Source organism: Pelodiscus sinensis, chromosome 2 (genome assembly GCF_049634645.1).
Source record: "Pelodiscus sinensis isolate JC-2024 chromosome 2, ASM4963464v1, whole genome shotgun sequence".
In the NCBI taxonomy this organism is placed as follows: Eukaryota; Metazoa; Chordata; order Testudines; family Trionychidae; genus Pelodiscus; species Pelodiscus sinensis.
This window is the reverse complement of record NC_134712.1, coordinates 167,991,493-168,015,916: the sequence shown is the minus strand read 5'-3', so window position 1 is coordinate 168,015,916 and position 24,424 is coordinate 167,991,493. Positions and strand designations below refer to the sequence as shown.

General features: G+C 41.8%; 1 protein-coding gene across 1 annotated transcript in view; it reads right to left on the bottom strand.

Annotated features, from left to right (window-relative positions):
• LOC102448091 (uncharacterized) overlaps positions 1-24,424 on the bottom strand; it is a 57,241-nt gene that overhangs the window by 24,007 nt on the left and 8,810 nt on the right. The window contains exons 4-8 of the mRNA XM_075919831.1: positions 19,744-19,971; positions 11,044-11,196; positions 3,595-3,888; positions 2,098-2,169; positions 1,555-1,702 (exon numbers count right to left, since the gene is read on the bottom strand). Of these exons, the coding sequence (XP_075775946.1) occupies positions 1,555-1,702; positions 2,098-2,169; positions 3,595-3,888; positions 11,044-11,196; positions 19,744-19,971 (895 nt within the window). The remainder of the gene's footprint in view (positions 1-1,554; positions 1,703-2,097; positions 2,170-3,594; positions 3,889-11,043; positions 11,197-19,743; positions 19,972-24,424) is intronic.

Here is a 24,424-nt window from a genome sequence, read left to right as displayed (position 1 = left end):
TGCCAAAACCTCAAGTGTTGTGGTGGGCAGCGCTGCTGCTGCTGCAGGCCACTATGGCATCAGATGTGAGAGCAGAGACCTTCTCTCTTCTATCTTCTCAATGCTTCCCCGCCTCCTGCTGGCTGCGAGGAGGAGGAGGAGAAGGAGGAAGCAGCCTAACTAAGAACACAGTGTGTGTGTGTGTGTGTGTGTGTGTGTGGGAGGGAGGGGGGCGGGACGCAAGGAGAGACAGGGGCAGTTACCAAAGTGGGAGTTAAAGAATATGTGTGTGTAGGAGGGAATGGGGATGGTTGACAGAAGTGGGTGACACAGTGACACAAAGGAAAGAGTGTGGGAGGTGGGACAACAGAGAAAAAATGGACTGGAGGTGATAGGACTAGAGGGAGGACCAGAGGGAAATATGCAGGCATGGATAGGGGAAGGATAGGAGCAGAAGGGAATGCAGCAGAAGATATGGGGAGGATAGAAGCTGATGGGGAGAGGTGGATAAGGGAGAGGGGGGACAGAGACAGGATTAGGGTTAAAGAGAGGAGTGATGGTTTAGATCTCAGTGCTGGCCTTGGATTTAATTCTCTTGTACCATAGGCTTTCTGTGCGGCTTTGGGCAAGTCACTAAGGGCATATCTGCACTACATGGAAGATTGAAGCTGCCACATTAGATCTTTCTGTGTTGGATTTAGCAGGTCTAACGACATTTGCTCCTGTCAGCTTTTCGCTGTGTGGATAGCGCAGAAATTCAATTTAAAATATGTCAACTCCAGGTATGAAATTAACATACCTGAGTTGCATGTCTTAATTTGATCGTCCACTAGAGTGTGGACCAGGCCTTAGTCTCTATAGCCAACACTTCCCTATCTGCAGTACGGGACCAATAGTACTTCCTTACTTCACAGTGGTGGTCTGTGGATAAATGCATTAGAGATTGCCATGTGTTTAGATACTATGTGAAAAAGGCCTTGTAGTTTCTAGAGTTGATTTCCTTTAAATCAATAAACTGGATAGAATTCTGCAATGATGAATTTCATTTAAAATTCATTAATATTACAAGTAAAATAGTCAGAAGCCTGTTTTTATTTTATAAAGCAAATACATGAAATCAGTAGCTATGAAATGAGAAATTCTTTTAAGTTACAGATTAGGACTCCATTCCTGCAAATATGTATGGGGCCGAGTTTTCACACAGACTTTACTGCATGCTGTTGGGCTGCCCAGATCCAAAATGTTCTTTATGTGCACAAATGTTTTTGCAGTAGAGGAGCCTAAGAGATGGATCCTGCCCCGCTTTGTGAGGCAGAATTCCCACTGAAACCAAGGAATATAATCTAGGAAATTCAATAGGTGCAAAATTAAAATGATAAAAATGGACAACTGTAAAACTGTTAGGCCCCAACGAGAAGAAGCCTTCTTATGCTATCATTAAAGAAATAACCAACAAACTCAAAGTCAAAGCATATCTTAATATGTGGAGCAAGGTGTTTCATGTGAAATGGTTTATGGCAAAACAAAGTAACTTTCAGACACACATGTTGAGGCTGGAAGGCCGAAGGAGAAGTTCAGGGTTTCTTTCCATGGCGTTTGCTTGAACTTTTCATTCTGTACATGAAGAAGAGTACAATGACGTAGTACATGGTGCTTTTCAGGAGAAGGAGGATGTATACGAAATATGCAGTTGTGTGCGTTAAACTCTCTGTAAAATCATAATCTGCACAAAACACAACAACAACTGGTTAAAGGTACATATTCTATAGACTGAAATAAAAACAATATGAAGCTTTGGGTATGATCCAATAAGTTATGTATGGTATTTGATTGTAGTAATTATACCAGCAAATCAGAGTGGGCATAAATCTATATCTGATTGTGTCCTTTATGATCTGATCATCCCTTTCCAGAGAGCAAAGTGGAGAGAAGCAAAGAAGCCATTTCAGTGCTGTCTTCTCTGACATCTGCTAAGGAGTAGGCAGGATGCTAGTGACTCTGGCACTGAGAGCTTCTAATAGGGTGTTTGACATGATTTTACGGCCCAATATTCAGACTTGGGTGCCCAAGTTTGTTCTAAATCTTCCTGTAGAGAAAATGAGAATTGGACACAATTACCTGTGGAAAGCGTGGTGCCGTTCTCAACTCTGTTGACGCAAGGCACTATCTGGTTGTCCGGAGCATTAGGTGCTGTAGAAAATTAGCAAAAGAAGTTTGATAGAAGTTCAAAGACGAGGATGTTTAAAAATTCTGTAACTACAGTTCCTCAAATGTAAAAAATTACTTTTTTAAACAAATGAGGAGGGAGTCAAATTCCATTCACACATATACTCAGTAGCAGGTTATTGATTGGGCAAAACCTTGTAGATATAAATAAGGAAACCCCCCCACAAATGCTCTCCATGAGTAGTTGTATGCCTTTCTATTCATTTAGTTGGAGATGTTGTCCCTGAAAGGAGCTCATTTGAAGTTGTTAGTATTTGTGTGGGTGTAGGGGTTTGGACTAGCAGATCTGATTGCAGGTTCTCGACATGTCGCTCGCTGTGCACGCAAACTTCTGTTTGCATAAGGCTGGATGCATTTTGTCCAACCAAATTACTCAGTTGTGTTTGCTCTTCGACAACATGTATTTATACTCGGCCAATTAAAACCTGGCCACCTGATTGTCTAGCCTGATGGAGCCTGGGATTGTTGGTACTTAGGATAATGGTATTATAGGTTAATAGCTATGTAAGGGGCAGAAGAAAATAATCCAGATGAGCATACAGTCCAAACCTCATCTCTTAGGCATTTTGGATGTGCAAGAGGGAGATGACCCTGTTTTTCCCCATTGAATATGAAAAAATAAATTTGTGTGTGTTATTGTTAGTTACCTCCAGTCTGAGAGACATGGAGGTAAAGTGCACATTGCCAATCATTACATTACCTTAACATTTCTTTTATCTGATGGTACTTTGAGAACTGAAATGTAAGGCACATAGGCCAGATTCTGAGATAGTATCAATTGGCTTGGCCCTGTTCATTTCAACAGTTCTTTGCTAATATACACCAGGTGAGAGTCTAGTTATATGCAAATAGAAGTTGGAGAAATACCTATTCAATCATAAACATGGAAAAGGTTTTGTTCTTGCAAAGCTAAATTAGACAGAAATTACTTCTCAACATACATTTCTCTTTCTCTTGCATTATCTTTTTTATTTCGGTTTGTGTAATTATTCCAGTCCATTTTAACACTTTAGATGTCGTGTGTGTGTTGTTACTTTTGTTGCAATATGTAGCACTTGTTGATATCAAACACTGAAAACCAGGAGTTTGGCTGGTCTGAATCTACAGTCTCAATTGCCTTCATTAGAATTGGGTTCATTTACCCAAACTTAGGATCTCAGCCAACATTTTTGTTCATTAGAGGAAGATTTTAAACTGGTAGAAAGAAGCCAAAACCGAGTATATGATGGAAATGCAAGCTTTAGTGAGAGCCGAATGATGGAGAGATGTAATATACCACTAGAGAAAAATGTGTGTCCTTTTTAGGAACAATAATGCATTTTATCGGTGAGTTGTAAAGAAACAATGAATCTACTAAACAGAGAACTATTTTAAATATAGAGCATATACCTTGGGATTGGAGAGGAACAGAATCTTTTCCGCTTTCATGTTTATATGTGCAGTTATACATCTGGTCAGGATCATCGATAGTCAGCCAGCTACTCATTGAGTATGAGTTTTGATCGTCACCAGAGGGCCAAATTTCACCACGTATTGCATTTTTATCTGCATCCGGGCCTTCCCAAGTCACGTTAATAACATTTGGGAAAAAATCCTCAAAGAGGCATACGTATGTTCCATTCCCATCTTGTGTCGTAGGAGACAGGATCTGGACCTTCTGAGGATTAAGTTTTGCTTTTGTGTCTGGATTCATTTTAGAGAGAGAAATGAAATGATTAGTCATTAAGTAAATTGAGAATTTCATTTTACACTTTTGAAACAATATAGAATCCACAGATTTGAAAGTAGATTTAGAGAAAGGCAACTTCATTTTTTGAATGTTTTTTGTTTTTTCATGCTGCTTCATTGCTTGAATTGAACACACGTTTCTATGAAAGAGAAGAATCAGTGATAGTGTCTACTAATTTGTCTTCCAAACTCAATATATATTGAAGACTTTTTAAAATTAACGGTAAGTACAGCATTATGTTGTGGTTTATTTCAAAACATGGGTGACATTGAAAATTTTCCCATTATTTAATCAAAACTTATATGTAAAAGACACCATTATAATGAGAGGAAGGGTACATCTATACAACAATAAAAGACTCACAGGAGAACCATGTGTGCCTCAAGTCCTCTGGTTCTGATTTGCAAGGCTGTGGAGCTGGGCTAAAAGTTGCTTGTATAAATGGTTAGGCACAAGCTGTATTATCAGCTCAGAAAGCCAATAACAGAGGTGGTCTATGAGCCGAGACTCCAGTTAAAGCCTGAATGTCTACAGTGCAGTATTTCGCACCAAAGCCTGAGACTCACAAACCTGAGTTAATTCAGCCAGGCTCTGAGATTTGGTGCCATGTGATGTTTATTCCAGTGTATAGATACCTGCACCACAGGATATTAAAGATTCCACAAACATATTGGCTGTGTCTACACTGCACCCCTTTTCCGGAAAAGGGATGCAGATTAGACACTTCGTAATTGCAAATCCGCGGGGGATTTCAATATCCCCCGTGGCATTTGCATTTACATGGTTGCCACTTTTTTCCGGCTTGGGGATAAGCCGGAGAAAAGCGCCAGTTTAGACGTGATTCTCCGGAAAATAAGCCCTTTTCCGGAGGATTTCTTATTCCTACTTTCAAGTAGAAAAGGGCTTATTTTCCGGAGAATCGCGTCTAGACTGGCGCTTTTCTCTGGCTTATCCCTAAGCCGGAAAAAAGTGGCAGCCATGTAAATGCAAATGCCGCGGGAGATATTTAAATCCCCCGCGGATTTGCAATTCCGACTCGTCACATTAGCATCTCTTTTCCAGAAAGGGATGGCAATGTAGACGTAGCCATAAAGAGGCTGAAACAAAATACAGGACTATGTAGCACTTTATAGACTGACAACACGGTTTATTAGATGATGAGCTTTCATGGCCCGACCCACTTTCTCAGATCAAATAGTGGAAGAAAATGGTCACAACCATATATACCAAAGGATACAATTAAAAAAATGAACACATATGAAAAGGACAAAGGACATTTCAGAACAGAAGGGGGCTGTAGAAGGGAGCACGGCTACATTTCTATCACTATATTAAGAGGCCTCTTTTGAAAAACCACTCTAATATTTTATCAAGAGATTCCATTTGTCCTAAACTCACCACTCATATTATTTTGGAACCTTGATAAGCACTTTTTAAACAAGTGAGAAAAGTAAACTTTAACTCTTGTCCACCTTGTGAAATGTAACCTTCGCTGACAATATTTTTCATTAATGGATCACATTAAACAACATACCAAGTAACCTATGTAGAGGACTCACTTGCTAGCACATCAGAGGGCGCTGTTGCAGAATACCATTTTGGGAAAGTACACAAAATACATACACATGTATCACTCCATTAAAAATATTAATTAAGAAATTGTCAAGGATTATGCATCCTGAAATGAATTTTTTGTGCAAGACAAATAATATGAAGTGTTACGCATAATGCTCAACACTTCCACCAACCAAGTCCCTTAAAAATGCCCAAAGAAATAGTTAAAGGTGTAACTTTAGGCAACTGCTTCTGAAAATCTTGATTATGAAGCATTACTAATAATGGGATTTTCAACAGAACTCAGCTACCTAATGTTTGCTGAGGAACAGAAGGGAGGTTACTGCATGTGTCCAAATCCTCAAGTGGATTAGCAAAGTGAAGTTCTGCTATATCTCCAGCAGTAGTTTGGAAAGATTCTGCCACAGTATTGAATTTGTTACACAAGAAAAGGTGATTAAAAAAAATTGTCACTTCATGAAATTTTAAAAAATTGCTGACTGCTGTAGGATTGGATATAACAGAACCAAAATATTTTAATTAAAAATTGTTCTGAAAGGATGAAAATATTATTTCATCCCTGAGTTTGCGTAAGGAGATGAAATAATAAATATTGAGTTAGGCCAACAAAAAAGAAAATTCCCTACACAAATCATTATCCTTCTGCGTGTTTCATATGACTGACAGTAAATGATACTTTTTAAAAACAGTATATAGAATTTACTATTATCACAAGAAGTGAACAGGTTCTCAACCCTGTTATGGCAGCTAATCTCTGTCCCCATTTGTTACTGTGGGATACATCCCTGAAAATCAGGTTCCCATCCCAGCCAACTGTCAAAGAAATACTCTTTGCAGAAAGAAGAAAGATCCTCATGTTATAAACATGCATCACAAAGAAGAAACGGAAGTTTGTAGTGTTTTTAATAAATAATAAATATTATAGCTCTGATCCCACAAAGTCTTACTCATGTGCTTAACATTATGCACTGAATAGTCCCACTCATGTCAAAACTGGTGGAGATTCCTTTTTGGAAATGATTTCAGCCTATATAAGTGGAATTTTGAACAAGTAGGTGTGTTGTAGTTAAGATGTGTTTATTATATGATGTATCATTTTTCTTTTTTAAGAAGGCAATTGGCTCCGGCCCCTTCGACTTCCCTCCTTTCTCAAAAGAAATTCCCTTTAGTATCAATGGGAAGTTCGCAAAAGTAAGGATTGCAACGTAAAAGATTAAGTTGTAAGCAACTCCCTGCTAATAATTTTATGTTCTCATGCCCTAATAAATCTCTAACGTGTCAAGAACTCCTTATTGTTTTTGCAACACGGCTACCCCTCTGAGACTATTTATTGTGTGTGTTTCCAATCTGCATACCACTTATGGGTAAACATAAGTAAATAATACTGGGGTACTATTTGAGAACAAAATCCATGCACATTACACCCACGAGGTAAAGCTTTATTACTACATTTGTCTGTTGTTAGCCTGTTATTTATGATTACACTGTCATGAGTGTTAATAAATTATTACATTCATAAAAATTTAGCCAGTGTAAGAATTCTTGCATTCAGATAAATTATTAAACTGAATTTGACAGAGTACGCCATTATGCCTATATTATTGCAATTTATGCAGAATTGAGAGCCATTTAATTCAATCCAAAATGGAGACAATTATAATTATTTGTCAAGGTGAGATTACACTGACATTTTCAAATGCTGTGTATTAATATTAATTGGGTAGCTTTTAAATTGTATATAAACATCCTTCATTTCACTGAGAAGGGGATCTGTTTGACATTTGAGATATAATGTTGGACTCATAATTTCTGAGACCTAATGAATTGATGTGACCTAATGAAATGGTGTTCAGGATTTTGGCCAGTTGATCTCTTTGGTCACAGACCCATTGGCTATTCCATGCCCTCACTCTTCTCTACCTCTGGTCCCTAGTGCTCTGTGGCTTATCCCCTCCCCACACTGGACAGAAATGTGGATGTTCTGCTTGTCCGGGGCACTGATCCTACAAAGAAAACAAGAGTCCAGTTTTGACCCAGGGTGAGCCAAAAAAATTGTGTCAATCATTCATAGTCAGGGTGATCATTCCTCTGTTTTATACTGAATTATCTACATTATCTTCATAGTTAGATAGTAAAGGCATTCTTTCATTCTCCTGTAGATTGCATATCACATTTTCCATTGTTATCCTTTTTGAATAAATTGCATTCTGCATTCTATTATCATAAGAAACGTTTTCTCTATGCTAATATAGAACTTATTTGAAAGAATGAGCTTTGTGCCAGAGCCGAAGACTTTGATATCATTGTTCTCACTGTATTCAGGTGCTTTGCAAAAACTCATAGGCCAGATCTTTAGTTACTGGAAATCAGAGGGGCTCCACTGAAGATCTGGCCCATAAAGCTTCATATTATTTATATGCAATTATGAACAGGACAGAAGTTCATAGAATCACCTTAATATAGTAGACTTGAGATTTAAGTGGCTTGGCCAGCTGCTTGGGATCAGCCACACTGGCCACTGCAGAAGTAGGGAGGTCACAGATAGACACAGAATCCACGAGTTCTGCACCTTCCATGACAGACATGGAACCCTAGTGATAACTAGATGCACTTTATTGGACACACTTATTCCTATATCTTGCTCATTGACATCTGTAAGCTTGGTTCTGTTTCCAAATTTGTTTTCTCATCTACTCCACTCAGCAGGAATTCTGAAAAACTTTGGTAGGTGCTGACCCAGCTTTCATTTACACGGGGGTCAGTCTGGAGTAACTCCGTTTAAATGAATGGGGTCAAGACAGTTTAAAAAGAGGAATAACTAGTGAAAGAAAATTAGGACAGCTAACACTATCTGACCTTTAAAGCCATTTCTGCTTGTTTGATGTACTTGTGAATTATATTTCCCTGCGAAGTGTGGTCATACAACATGGGTAAAATCCTGACCCCAAGGACAGCAATGCTAATGAGTTCTGTGGAATCATCTACTTAGAATGGAAATCCCCCTGGCTCTCATAATTCTACTGTCAAATTCTGCCCTGACAGAAAATGCCACAATTCCTAGTGACTTTCCTTAGAATTATGCTTAAGTTTGAATGTCTCCATTATCTTTGGTCTTTTTTTTCTTAGGAGAAACTTGCTTATCAATATTTCAGATTTCTCTTTGAGAAGAGTATTTTTTTGTACCTGTAGTCTATAGTTTTAATGCATTAATAAATCAAAGAAGCAATCCTAGGTTTTCAGGCTGTAATAAATAAACTACACATATCACAAGCTTGCTTCTCCATTCCTTACATATGGCAAAAAATCCAGTAAATCTCTGAGAGGTTGGTCCATTAAAGTGTGCAGGATTTTATGTAGGTAAGAGGATTTGTAAAGTATAATGCTAACTAAATTGTATATGCATTCCTAATACCAGAGAATATTCGCTTGATGTGACATACTGATTCTGTTCTGCTATGTTTAGAATTAATGATGATAGTATATTCATTTTAATAACCAGTATCACAAATATGTATCTTTAGGTAGGAGGTAGTGGCACCTAAGGGAAACTTAATGTGACCTGAGGTTTACAATAGACTGACAGTTCAAGCTGATTTATATAAATTCGCATAGCATGATTCCAGGAAAATAAGGATTTGATTTTCCTTTCCTATGTTTGTACAGTCATTTATTCAAATGCAAATTTGGTGTAACATGCTACTTAACCAGAATGGTAGCATTTCCCTTCAACTCTGCATGAGTGTAAATGGCTTCACAGGAGCAGGGCAAAGAAGACTCAAGCCCCAAGCATATATTGTTAAACATTGTTAAGAATACTAGCTACCACTACTTTGCCCAAAATGCCAAAGATACTTAACACATGATGACAATTTATAAGGCCAAATTCTTTTACTCTCTTTGGTGTATCTCTAAGAATTCAGCTATCAAGATACTGACTACTGCAGAGATAGCTTCTTTTCTTTAACTGAGATGCATGTTGTTTTTACTTATTTCACAGTTGATTAATTTTATGCATGTTTATGAATTTTAATTAAAGAATTTGAGTAAAATCAAAGTTAACATGCTTATGGTGACACATCCTCTGAAAAATGCCCTGAAACAGCTGATCTTTGGAAATATTCATTAACTCTATCAATAAAAATGGCAGTTTTGCTCTGCAATTTAGAAGTTCATGCATTTCAGATCAGACCTTATTATTAACAGCCCTAACCGGCACTGAAATCTAAAGCAATTGCTGTTGTTCAGCACCTCATAGTAGGTGTCCAGTACCTTACCAGATCATGCTTACAATTGTTAACTTTACCCATGATAAAAAAACTTTCTATGATTACAATCAGCCTCTTTATCTTTGCATTACTATAATTACCACAGAACATATCTGTTACACAGGCAAAATATCTAGTAAATCTATCGGAATTTTTCCAATGCAAAGAATGCAGGATTTTATACAATTAAGCTGACGTAGGAAAACTGTCAGTTGTAAACTGTAATGCTAAATAAATTGTATTACATTATTAATATAACAGAATATTCACTTAAAGAAACTTGCTTATCCTTATCTGATATGTTTAGAATTAACGACAATAGTGTTATCATTTTAATAGGCAGCATTACAAATATTTACCTTTAGCTGAGAGGTATTGGGTACTAAAGGAAACTTGATTGTGAATTAAGATTTAAAATAGACTGACAGTTCTAGCTGATTTGCATAAAAGTGCATAGTATGATTTGGGAAAATAAGGATCTGATTTTTGTTTGTACTGTACTTGTGTAGTCTTTTATAACAGTGCAAATTAGGTGTAGCATGTTACCTAATTGGAATGGTAGCATTTCTCATCAACTTTGCATGAGTGTAAATGGGTTTACACGAGCAGGGCAAAAAAGACTCAGGCCCCAAGAATATATTGTTAAACACTGTTAAGAATACTTGCAACCACCAGTTTGCTCCCACTATCAGAGTACTTCACACATGACAGTCATCTGTAGACACAAATTCTTTCACTCTCACAGTGGGAAGAAGAAAAATTCAGCTATGAAGATACTGACTACTCCAGAGGTTGCTTCTTTTGTTTTAACTGAGAAGCATGACATTGTTATTTATTTCACCATTGTTTAATTTTAATCACATTTATTAAATGTAGGTAAAGAATCAGAGTAATATAAAAACTAATACTAATTTTAGTAACTGGACTAAGGACCAACATCCTTAAGGCTGCACATCCTTTGTAAAATGACATTCCATAGCCAATCTTTAGACATATTCATTAACTTGAAAAAAAATCGACTTTCTATCTATCAAGTTTGGGCTGGGATATCAAAATTGATGTTTTCAAGGTCAGATCCTGCAAGGTGCTGACAACCCTTGACTACCATTGAAGTCTGCAGGAATTGATGGTTTCTAGCACCTCACCGTAAATGCCCAGTACTTCACAAAATTAACTCACAATTGTTGACCTTACCTATGATAAAAAAGCTTTCCTATGATCACATAAGCCTCTTCATCCTTGCATTACTGTAATTATCACAGAACTTACTTGTAACGATGAGCTTGGTGCCAGAGCCAAATACTTTGATGTAAACACCACTAGAAGTATCACTGTGAACACATCCTTTGCAAAAATAGAGAGCCAGTATCTTTTTGTTGATGAACTGACAAAAACTGGTTGTTTTAAAATAAATCAGTTTTGCTTTTTAAATTGCTTCTAGACATTACAATAAAATTGCAAATAAGACAGTATGCATAAAATAACGAGAAAACTTTGGGAAGATATTTCCAAAGGCATAAAAGGTATTTATCTATCACTGAGTTTCATTGGATATCAGGCACATAAATGCCACTGATAAAATTTCCATATGATATAATGTGGGAATAGAAACATGCTTGAAATGCCTTCTTTATTAGGAAAGAAAACACAACTGCAGCAATTTATTGTTACTATAAATATACTCCTTAATGATTTCTAAGGGCTACATGCTGCAAATGCTGAGCAAACTCAACTCCCCTTTAAATTAATGAACATTGAAGGAGCTCAACACCTCTCAGGCCTGGGTGCTAAATATGCAATTTAGTATGAAAACACAAATTCTACATTTCACCTTTACAGCTAGCAATAGGGTTAGTTCAGTTTCTGAATAGTTTTCCATAATCTTCTCACAGTCTTCCCAGGCTAAACAAGATCTCCAAACATTTTACATTGTTCTCAATGAAGTGTAACTGGCTCTTTCTGAATTAGAGGGACTAGAATTTGGTGAAATCCTTTTGCCATTAACTTCAATGGAATCATTTAATTTGTGAATAGCTTGTTGTTGTCCTAGATAAAAAGCATAATAAATGCAGAGAGTAAACGTTAGCTTTGAAAACATTGTGAGAAACTTACTTGCAACCACCAGTTTGGTGCCTGAGCCAAAGTACTTTATTCCATACTCACAGCACTGTCATCTTCTACAAAAACTAACGAATCAGCAAGGTTTGAATTTCACTGATTTCAAATTCTGAAGTTCATATTTTAAATAGAAGGTCCACAATCTAAACTTGCTATCACCCATGCCATTATGTGAGTATTAATCTGAGTTAATGCACTTTGTAAATTCTTGTGCCTTTTTGCTACCAAAATGGTTTCTGCTCCTTGATGTACATAACTGTATGGCAAATTGATTGGGGTGAAGTGCTGGTCACTAAGCAGTTCCATTAATTTCAGTGGTTGAGCAGGATTTAGTCTGATGATCTCAAATGTGTCTGGACTCGGAAGGATCATCCAGTGGTCAAAGCATTTGGACTGAACTTCAAGAGATTTGGCTTTTGTTTCTGGCTCTGCCTATGTGACCTGAACAAAACGCAATTTCTGGACTTCTCTTTACAATTTGATGCTCTCTTAATGTCTGGTGTTTATAAAATATATGACTTACAAAGTTAGAATAATAGAAAATTAGGGTTGGAAGAGACCTCAGGAGGTCATCAAGTCCAACCATCTGCTTGAAGCAGGACCAACCCCAACTAAATCATCCCAAACAGGGCTTTGTTCCTCAGCAATGTATTTTAAATATGTTTATATTTACAGAACATTGTTAACCCAGACTTATATTATCGATTGGACTGTTTCTGGAGCTTAAATAGTAGATAGGGAATATTATCCGTAAGAGGAAAAAATAATTTCATAAAACCAGTTACTGACACTCTGAAGACATTGTTTCATCTCAGACAATTTTCCTCCATTAGTCATCAAACACTGACATAGCCCTACCAATAAAATACACTTTCTAATAATCTCACGCTTACTAAATTGATACGATTGTAATTTTTACATTAATGGCATTTGGACTCTTTCAGAGGAGCTGCACAAGAGATGATTTTGGCCCAGTATTTTAAATGTAAAGCTCCATTTCCCTCCTTCCTGATCCTTAACAGCTAGTCAGGAAACATCCCAGCCTTTACTTTTGTACTCACTTTACTCATTAGGACCAAGCACTCCCTTTAGGCAATCCATTTTTTTCTATGGATGAACCGTATACAGATCAAGAACAATACATGGCTTATGTGCAAATTCCTTGTTTTATAGTTATTCATTTGCTACTTCTTTGTCCTTTGATTTTATTTACCACAAAAAAACCAATCAAGAATAAAAATACTTACCAGAAACAACCAGTTTTGTTCCTGTGCCAAAGTACTTGATCCAGGTGGAAGTATCACGGTGACTTTCTGTTTTACAAGAAGCTGTGGTACTGTATTGATGTCACTGTGTCATTGCTCAAATAATCAAGCTCCAACCAGTAGCTGGGAATATACTTCTAATGAGGTATTCTTGGTTTCTTTACTGTTTGGAGAATGTAACATATTTCACAGTTGTATGCCACCATAAAGCTGATTTTTTTTTCACCATGATGCTCTTCACATGTCATTGCAACTTTTATGTTAATGAATTCTCACACCTTAAAATGGAAACTAGATAACGGCTTTTATTTATTAATGGTATAAATAGACCCTTGGATCAGACCGTTCTCGAACATTTTCACTATGTGGTCCAAATAGAAATGAAAGACTATGCCATAGACTATAATATCCCATTCACAATATAACTGAACAGCTCCTCTTTCTCCATCTGCAATCATACACACATCCCTGGGGCAACTGTAGCAATTGCTTACATGGAAAAATAATATTGTACCTGGAAAGTATTTCATTCTTTAGCTATATTACTGACATTTAATAGATGGAAATTAGGAAGAACCAGTATTATGTGATCTGACAGCTCTCTGCAGATTAGCACAAAGAGCTCCATGAACTGCAGCTGGGAACCTACATCTGTGGGTATGTCTACACTACAAAGTTAGTTCGAACTAACGGACGTTAGTTCGAACTAACTTTCATAGGTGCTACACTAGCGCTCCATTAGTTCGAATTTAATTCAAACTAACGGAGCGCTTAGTTCGAACTAGGTAAACCTCATTCCATGAGGATTAAGCCTAGTTCGAACTAGATAGTTCGAATTAAGGGGTGTGTAGCCCCTTAATTCGAACTAGTGGGAGGCTAGCCCTCCCCAGGTTTCCCTGGTGGCCACTCTGGCCAACACCAGGGAAACTCGTCTGCCCCCCTCCCGGTCCCGGACCTCTTAAAGGGGCACGGGCTGGCTACGGTGCCCATGCCAGGTGCAAGCCTGCCAGCACCCAGCCAGCAGACCCTGCACCTGGCACGGATTGAGCCACCCACCCGATGCCCCCCAGCCCTCCCCCTCTTCCCGGGACCAGGCTGGCGGCTCCCGGGAGCTTGCCCGGGACCGCAAAAGGCGGGCACCCGCCTGGGCTCGTGCAGATATTGTGGACCTCACCCACGATCTCCGCACTCGGCACAGGAAAGTGGCTGTCTAGAGCAGGAGAGCTGCCAGACTGGCCACCCAGGAGCAGGTGTGCAAGAGAATCAAGGGGGTCCACTGAGACCCCCGACCCTGATCCCTGAGCATACAATGGCCGTCCTGGGTCAGACCAAAGGTCCATCTAGCCCAGTAGCCTGTCTGCCGACAGCGGCCAACCCTAGGGACCCTGGAGGGGATGGACCGAAGACAGTGACCAAGCCATTTGTCTGTGCCATCCCCCTCCAGCCTTCCACAAACCTTGGGCAGGGACACCACTCCTACCCCCTGGCTAATACCACTCCATGGACCCAACCTCCATGACTTGATCTCACGTCCCTTTAAACTCTGTTCTAGTTGTAGCCTTCACAGCCTCCTGCAGCAAGGAGTTTCACAAGTTGACTCTTTGCTTTGTGAAGAAGAACTTTCTGTTTCTACTTTTAAGCCTGCTCCCCATTCCTTTTCTTTGGTGTCCTCTATGGGAACTAATGAAGAACTTTTCTGTATGCACCGTCTCCACCCAACTCCTGCTTTTAGAGACCTCTATCCTGTCCCCCCTCCGTCTCCTCTTTTCTAAGCTGAAAAGTCCCAGTCTCTTTAGCCTCTCTTCATATGGCATCGGTTCCCAAACCCTGATCATTTTAGTTGCCTTCCCCTCTCCCACCTCCTTTTCCCAGTCTCCCCCAGTTTTGTTCAATAAAGACAGATTCCATTTTGGAAGACACGTTATCTTTATTTTGTACATCAAGAAGAGGGGCTAGGGAAGGGTAAGTGGAAGGAGATGAGGAAGGAATGGGGCATGAGCCCCCTATGGGGAGGACTGGGCTGGCTCTGCGGGCTTCTGGGGGTTGAAGTTCTCCTGCAGGCCCCCAATTGCCCCCTCTCCCCAGATGGCAGCCTGCGGCAAGTGCAGCCAGGCTGATGGCCGAGTGCTGTGATGTGCCCAGTGTGGGTACTCCGGGCAATCCAAGCCAGGACTGCTTTGCAAGCGGGGCACCCCTGAGAACTGTCTGTCCGGGGTGGGGGTCGGGACCCTTTAAGCACAGCCCTCAGCTAGCCTGAGACACCATCTCCACGCTCTAAGTCCTCCTCTGATGCCCTGCCAGCACTGCTTCCGGCCATCCTTAAGCCCGGTTCAGGGTCCACTTAACGTGGACGTGCTAGTTCGAATTAGCAAAACGCTAATTTGAACTAGTTTTTTAGTCTGGATCCGTTAGTTCGAATTAGCTCAGTTCGAATTAACTAATTCGAACTAAGTTAGTTAGAATTAACGTTGTAGTGTAGACATACCCCGTGATACATATTTTGCTACCTATCTGTATATATGTTGTTCTAGAATACCAATTTACTGACATTTTTTATATGGCTGTTGAGGAGGGGGAAATATTTTCCTCTGCATACGTAGTTGTTTTAAAACAGAATAGAGATAACATCTAAGGAAACCCATCTGGAAGTTGATACAGCAATTGTAAGCGAACTAATAAAAATATTTGATCTCTATCTCCCTCCCTCCTTCTCTCTCTGTCTCTCACAGATGCTCATGCTCCAATCCCCATATCCCTGCAGAATAATTCTGCAAAATCACTGACTGTGTATAAAAAAATTGAAATGGAACAAACATAGGGAGGCTCCTCAAAAATATGCAGGTGATTGTGTCAAAGGGCTTATCTACCCGAGACTTCTTTGGGAATATCTCCCAGCATTGCGTGGTGCTAGAGAATCTTCACTGGTGAGCACTGGAAGAACTGGGGTAGTGAAGGGAATGGTGTTCACTGGTATTTCACCACCATCACATCTAGAACAGGCATCAATGGGCTCCAGCTGGGCACTGCTTACCATGGGTGGCTCCTATGTGGTGGTGCAGTGGGGCTAAGGCAGGCTCACTCCTGCTCTGGCCCTGGCTCATTCCCAAGAGTGTCCAGAAAACTCCATCCCAACCACTCTTGTGCCCCCTCTCTGATAAATGGAGCTAGGATACAGAATGGACGAGGAGGCACCTTGACATCAGCACCCTCCTCTCCCTCCCCTGCCCTGCACAGAAAGCAGGAGGCTCCTGAAGGGAAAGCTCCAAGGCAAAGTGCAGAAGATGTGTAGCAGTGAGGAAAGGGGCAGCTGAAGTGCTGGTACTTGACAGCCTCTTGGCCAGGCCAGTCAAGATTGCCTGTCCGAGGCTCCTGGTTGGCGACCACTTAGGGAACAGTAAAGAGAAGCCAATAAAAACATGATCTTCTCTTCTCCTCCTCCTCTTCCTGACTATTTTTATTTTAAATGTGAAACCGTAATTATACATTAACATAGGGGTTTATATGTAGTACAAATGGGTTTGTTGTAGCTGGATAAAGTGGTAAGAGAGAGAGAGAGAGATGATAGCTGGCACACCTTAGTTATAGATGCATGTAAGCTGAGGTTGCCTGAAACTTCTAATTATAAGACCCTCTTTTCAATTGCGTAAATCTTTACTAAACAAACTGACATTTTCCATGCCAGAGGTTTCTGCTTTCAGTTGATTTTGTTGTTGTTGTTAAAAAAAAGGTGTGTCACAATTCAGGCATTTGTAAGAACTAGATTTCAGGAAAATACTTCCTTGTATATTATATATTTTTATTGCTGTTTCTTTGAAAATCTCTAGAACCCCCAGGACTGCATCAGGGAATTGAAATTTTGTAAGAGGGTGGCCTTTATATCAGGGAACAGTTGTTTACTATTCCTGGGGGGGCAGGGGGAACACCCAAATTTGGCCAAAGTTATGAGTGTTTCAAAAATCTCACTTTGCACGTGTCAGGGGAACCTTGTTAGAGTTTGGTAGCTCAAGTCAACAGAAGCAGAGTGGGGGTGGGGGATGGTTGTCAGAAATGGGGGGAAAGTGGTGGGAAACAGGATACAGTGTTTGGGTGGGAAGGGGACAGCAGAGGAGGGAGACATCTGTGAGTGGTAGATAGGAATGGAGGGAAAGGAAGGAAGGACATTTGGTTGTGTCTAGACATGGATACAGGGGAAGATAGGAGCATAAGGGGAGAAGTAAAAATGGGAGAGAGGGACAGAGTCAGGGTTCAGATGGAAGGGAGGAGACAGGGTCTGGTGCTTAGTGCTAGCCTAGGATTTGGGAAACCCAGCTTTAATGTTCTCTTCTGTCACAGACTTTCTATGGACCTCAGTTCCCCATGTAGAAAAAAACTGGCATAATAGGACTTGCTTAACTCACAGCACAATTATGTGGAGAAATGCATTAGAAATTGTGAAGTTCTCCAATACTGCGGTAACTTAGCTGGTTGGGTGCTGGGGAAACAGAAGGGCCTCTAACCTCTAGAGAACCCTCCCTTGCAGTTCCTAGAATTAATTCAGGAATCTTGAGTTTCAGTGTTTCTCTCTTGACAGTAAATACTTATGAAACCCACTGGCAAAGTGTGTATATTATCCCCCTTTAGTGCCTAGTTCACATAGAGGATAAGTGTCTAGTATAAACTGAACCTCTGTTTGTTTTTGTTTTTTTAAACTTAGGACACTGTATAACAACAGTCCTTTAAAGAATATTAAGGTTGCAAAATCAAGCACGCAGCAGTTACTAAATGCCAGACTTAATGTTGCCCATGCAGCCTTATTTAGGTTTCCTTATGTGTATGTGCTTTGGTGCAGCCTTTAAATACATTATCACACATCATTTCTTCCGCAGGACTCCTGCTTCATTTTTTTCCCAAGGTGGATGGTGTGCTGAGGGTCAGAGCTGTGTAACAAAGGAGGCTGTTGAACATCAGACCTTGAACTCATTTGCTGAGAATTTGGAAGGTGTCTGGTGGAAGAGGAAGGGGACTGCAGGAAAGGGAGGGCTGGTCTCATGATACAGGCAGTTGGGTGCCAGGGATAATTGGAAGCTATCCCTCCTGGTGCCTCAGATTTCTTTGTGATGCTAGCAAGTCATTTAAACCAAAATAGTCACAGCTGGTCACACGTTGCATGTGCCTCGTTTTCTCGGTGGTCTCATCCTCGGTCCTGATCTGCAGAATCTCTGAGCACTCTTGACTGCAAGTGAGGTTGTCCGGAGCAGTGATAATATAGACTAACCCTGGGAGGTCTGATCCCCAATCCAGGGATTTATAAACAAATATTTAGTTCTACCATACAGTACACATTTGCACAAACATTCTGGCTGCGTCTAGACTGGCATGATTTTGTGAAATACTTTTAACGGAAAAGTTTTTCCGTTAAAAGTATTTCCACAAAAGTGCGTCTAGATTGGCATGGATACTTTTGCGCAAAAAGTGCTTTTGCGCAAAAGCCTCTGCGGCCAGTCTAGACGCGATTTTGTGCAAGAAAGCCCTGATCGCCATTTTCGCCATCGGGGCTTTTTTGCGCAAAACAGTTCTTCCCTGTCTACACTGGCCCTCTTTTGCAAGTATTCTTGCACAAGAGGGCTTTTTCCCAAGCGGGAGCGTGAAGGTATTTGCGCAAGAAGCACTGATTTTGTACATTTCAGTGCTCTTGTGCAAATTCAAGCGGCCAATGTAAACAGCTGGCAAGTTTTTGCGCATAAGTAGCCACTTTTGCACAAAATCTTGCCAGTCTAGACGCAGTGTAGCATGTATGTATGTAGCAGTTTGCCACCATAGGAGAGCGTCCACTTTCCAGACATGGTAAACTATCCAGATGCTTAAAATTAAGCAAGTGTGTAAATGTTTGAAAAATATCCTCCAAATTTTGTTTTGGCTCAGCACAGAAAAATAAAAAAACCCTTAACATTTTTCTCATCAAAATAAAAAACTGAAATATTTTTGTTTCGGTTTGAATGAAACATTTTGTTCTTGCAAAAGCATTTTCCCCCTTGGTTTTTGTTATGTTTTGGATTTGTGACAGTTTTACCTTTTCAGTGGGTTTCTTCTGTAGATAAATCTGATAATATAAAAAATAAATGTTTCAAAATAAAAAGGCAAAATGGCTCATTTTGAAAATGTTGAAATCAAATTTCAACTTTAAAAAAGTATTTTTTTCAGCAACGCCATTTGTCAAATTCAACCCACATTTGCAAATAGTTCCAAACTGAAATTGCATTTTTTTGCGGGGGGAGGGAGATAAACTCTCTGTGAAATCACCTCTAAAAGATGTTGTAGTGACTTGTTGCAAAATATATTTCAAAACCACAGCTGTATGTTGCGGTTCTTCCTCTCAAATTGCAGAAACCAGCCAGGAGTTTCTGCAGCTGGTTCCACACTGAGAAGAAGAATAAGGGATGTGTCCGGTTTCGCACACTTGAAAGGCTGCAGTTCAGAATGCAGAGCTTTTGTACAGGTTATCTATGGCTTTCTAATACTGTGCGATCCCAGACGGCACAATAATACATAGCCGTATCCTCCGGGGTTAGCTCGTGCATGCGGAGAATAGAGACGGGTTCAGAAGCACCATTTGAAACTTCAAACCTTCCTTTATCAACCCCTTCATCCACAGTCACTGATGTCGCTTGAGCATACAAAATCCTCTTTGGAGCTTTACCAGGGCTTTGTCGATACCAGTGTATGTATTCACTCTTGATAGTGGCACCACGAATTTCACAGAGCATAACTGCAGTTTTACCTTTTTGTTTGGTGATAGATATGGGAGTTTGCGTCACAGTTTTTTGTGCATGTCCATCTAGAAAGAAAAGAGGAGAAAAAAATGTACCGTAAATCTGCACTCTGAGGAACTTAGTATGTGCCTTGTTGCTCAAGGAATGTGTACATGTGGAACAGAACAAAATGGAAAAGTGACTTACAAGACCACGCTGAAGTCGCAATCAGAACCTGCAGCAGTAACATTCTCACTGGCTGGGCTGAACTTGAAACAGAGGACCATGAAATAGACCCTCAAATGTAGAGGCAAGGAGAGAGGTGCAGCTGGGGAGAGGAAATGGGTTGATTAATAAGTACCCAATGATAGCTTTCGTGACTGCAAATATACTAGACTAAGTTTTCTGAAGAGCCACAGTACATATGTAGTCAGGTGGTCAGAAGCTAAAAAGCTCTGGAGGGGGAGGGTGCTGAAGTCTCTTCTGTTTTCATAAATGAACTGGTGAGGGCAGATGTTTGCAAATCAAGGTTTGTGTGCTCCAGATAATGCAGCTGCATGCATTAAAGCAGAAATGAAAACAAGTAAAGTAAGATTTGTGTAGTTGTGTGCATGGAATCCCATCTGATCTTCCACCTGTCAGGTGCTTTATTTTTGGTTTGTTTTATGGGCACAAAAAGGAGGGACATGCACAGGAATTTAAATATGACCACTTTTGGATGCTTCAGGGGGTAGCCGAGTTAGTCTTAAACTTAAAAAACAAGAAATGGTCTGGTAGCACTTTTTAGACTAACAAAATATGTAGATGGGATCATGAGCTTTCATGGACACAGCACACTTGGGTCATCTGAAGAAGTGGGCTGTGCCCACAAAAACTCATGATACCATCTACATGTTTTGTTAGTCTATAAAGTGCTACCACACTTTTGGATGGGCATATTAGAGCAGTGCATAGTTGGGCTTAATATAGTGAAATCCAGTCAGCCGGAGTAGTGGCCTGGGCTGCGTCCGACTGGGGCTAGAGCAGAAATACATACAGGCAGTCCCCGGGTTACATGGATCCAACTTACATCGGATCCCTACTTACAAACGGGGTGAGGCAACCCCGCACTAGCTGCTTCCCCCCAGCAGACTAGGGAGATGCGGAGCGGCTTTTCTCAGCAGATACCTCAGCTTGAGAATAAAGGGCTGAGGGAAGTGAGGTGTGGGAGAATAAAACTGAGCTCTGGAGAAATGTTTGGCTAGAGTTTCCCCTACAATATGTACCAGTTCCGACTTACATACAATTCAACTTAAGAATAAACCTACAGTCCCTATCTTGTACGTAACCTAGGGACTGCCTGTATTTCTTAAGGCAAATATTGGGGTGTGTGTCCCTGCTTGCCCCCCCACTTGTGCATGCCTTTGGGCACAGGCATATTAGGAGACCCTGTAGTTTGGCTAGCAGCATGTTTACATTTCCCTAGTGATGCCCGGATCTGTGCTCAGATCCTTGCATGGGCCAGCAATGCTGTCCATGATGGCTGTGTAGAAGGGCTCTTCCACCCCTTACCAATCCGATTGTGCTATCTTGTCTTATTTGTACAAGTCACTGTGATACAGACTGGCCCTTGTCAGTGCAACTGTGTGCTATTGCTGCCCTCTGCTGAGCGCTAGCACATGCTCACACTCACAGCTGTCTTTATACTTTTGTTCAAAAAAAGGACCTTTGTATACTTCATTACTTGTATGTAATTTTGCCTCAAGTGTGTAGGTAAAATGTTGCCTCGAGGTTTCATTGTAAAGAGCTAATATAAGCACATACCTACGCGATATCAAATAGCATTCATAATGCAATGCATACCACACACCAGGAAAGAAGGAGTTAACCTGACCCAGACTGCAGTAAGTGCATCTAGCTCCATCTGGAGGGTGGGGAAGGGCTAATTTTGCCCAGTTGGGTAGGATTGGCAGGGTGAATTAGGGATGAATGCTAGCTGAGAGGAGCAGACCAGGGTCCCTGGCCTGGAACCTATGGTAGAGGACATGCCTGTCTGCTTGCCTATGTTCTCCTGCTGGCTACCAAGGAAAATGGCATAAAAGCCCCTGAGATAAGGGGTACTGAGTCCCCCAGTGGGGCTGCAGCACTGGCCTAAGGTCATTGGAGTGTAGTTTTGTGTAACTCTCCGTTGCCTGGAAGAGGTGGCATGAATGTGTTAGGCTGCTGGAGGCCAGAGCTGTTGTTAGTAGGAAGCACCAGAGGAGAAAACGTTACCAGCCCCGAGGGAACATTTTGGTGGTGAGTTACCTTGCTCCAGAATGTTTCACTAATTATTATTATTTATGTTGTGATGTCCATATATGTGGTGCTTTGGAGAATGTGTAACAGCTATTGCACGACAGTGGCCAGAAAACAGCTGAAGAGTCAGTGTACTTTCTGCAGCCTTTGTGACTGAAAAACTAACCTGAATATTTTTTTTTGGTGGGGTTGGAGAGGAGGGGGATGGGAAGGAGGTGTGGCAAAGGGGGTTCTGGAGACTGGGTATAGAACTCATCTGGGTTGCTACTGGAGAGGTTGTGGGGATGGGTTTGGAGCTTCTGGATAGGGTGGCTAATGTCAGGGCTGGACACACACACACACACACACGGAATGTTAGCGGCTACAACGCAGGGCCTTGGGTTACGTGGGGGGGAGGCTGCAAAAAGACCTCTAGGTTGTCAATTTTTTTGCAGGGTCCTTTAGGCACTTCAGGCTAAAGACCCCATGTTCTGTCCCTACCTCAGGGGGGGATGCAGCTCCAAGCGCTGTTGCCCCCACTCTTGCTAGGCTGTAGCTGCAAGCACAGGGAATCTCCATCCAGGCACTTCCCTTGGGGTACGTCTACACTACAGCGCTAGTTCGAACTAACTTAGTTCGAATTAGTTAATTCGAACTAAGCTAGTTCGAACTAACGCATCTAGAACTAAAAACTAGTTCGAACTAGCGTTTTGCTAGTTCGAACTAGCAAGTCCACATTGAGTGGACTCTGAACAGGGCTTAAGGATGGCTGGAAGCAGTGCCGGCAGGGCATAAAAGGAGGACTTAGAGCATGGAGATGCTGTCTCAGGCTAGCCGAGGGCTGCGCTTAAAGGGTCCCGACCCCCACCCCGGACACACAGTTCTAAGGGGTGCCCTGCTTGCAAAGAAGTTCTGGCTTGGAGTGCCCTGAGTGCCCACACTGGGCACATCACACAACTCGGCCATCAGCCCGGCTGCACTTGCCGCAGGCTGCCATCTGGGGAGAGGGAGTAATTGGGGGGCTGCAGGAGAGCTTCCACCCCCAGAAGCCCGCAGAGCCAGCCCAGTCCTCCCCATCGGGGGCTCGTACCCCATTCCTCCCTCACCTCCTTCCACTTGCCCTTCCCTAGCCCCCCTTCTTATTGATGTACAAAATAAAGATAACGTTTCTTCCAACATTGACTCTGTCTTTATTGAAAAAAACTGGGGGAGACTGGGAAAAGGAGGTGGGAGAGGGGAAGAGAAAGGCTGGGAGAGGGGAGGGCAACTAACATGATCAGGGGTTGGGAACAGGTCCCAGATGAAGAGAGGCTACAGAGACTGGGACTGTTCAGCTTAGAAAAGAGGAGACGGAGGGGGGACAGGATAGAGGTCTGTAAAAGCAGGGGTTGGGTGGAGAGGGTGCATTCAGAAAAGTTCTTCATGAGTTCCCATAAAGAAGGACTAGAGGACACCAAAGGAAAGGAATGGGTAGCAGGCTTCAAACTAGTAAGAGAAAGTTGTTGTTCTTCACAAAGCAAATAGTTAACCTGTGGAACTCCTTGCTGCAGGAGGCTGTGAAGGCTACAACTAGAACAGAGTTGAAAGGGAAGTGAGATCAAGTCATGGAGGTTGGGTCCATGGAGTCCTATTAGCCAGGGGGTAGGAGTGGTGTCCCTGCCCAAGGTTTGTGGAAGGCTGGAGAGGGATGGCACGAGACAAATGGCTTGGTCACTGTCTTCGGTCCATCTCCTCCAGGGTCCCTAGGGTTGGCCGCTGTTGGCAGACAGGCTACTGGGCTAGATGGACCTTTGGTCTGACCCAGGACGGACATTCTAAGCTCAGGGCTCAGGGGTCTCACTGGACCACTCTGATTTTCATGCACTCCTGCTCCTGGGTGTCCAGGCTGGCAGCTCTCCTGCCCTAGACGGCCACTTTCCTGTGCCTAGTGCGGAGATCGTGGACGAGGTCCACGATGTCCGCACTAGCCCAGGCGAGTGCCCGCCTCTTGCGGTCCCGGGCAAGCTCCCGGGAGCTGCCAGCCTGGTCCCGGGAAAAGGGGGAGGGCTGGGGGGCATCAGGTGGGTGGCTCAAGCTGTGCCAGGTGCAGGGTCTGCTGGCTGGGTGCTGGCAGGCTTGCACCTGGCACGGGCACCGTAGCCAGCCCGTGCCCCTTTAAGGGGTCCGGGGCCGGGAGGGGGGCATAGAGTTTCCCTGGTGTTGGCCAGAGTGGCCACCAGGGAAACCTGGGGAGGGCTAGCCTCCCACTAGTTCGAACTAAAGGGCTACACAGCCCTTAGTTCG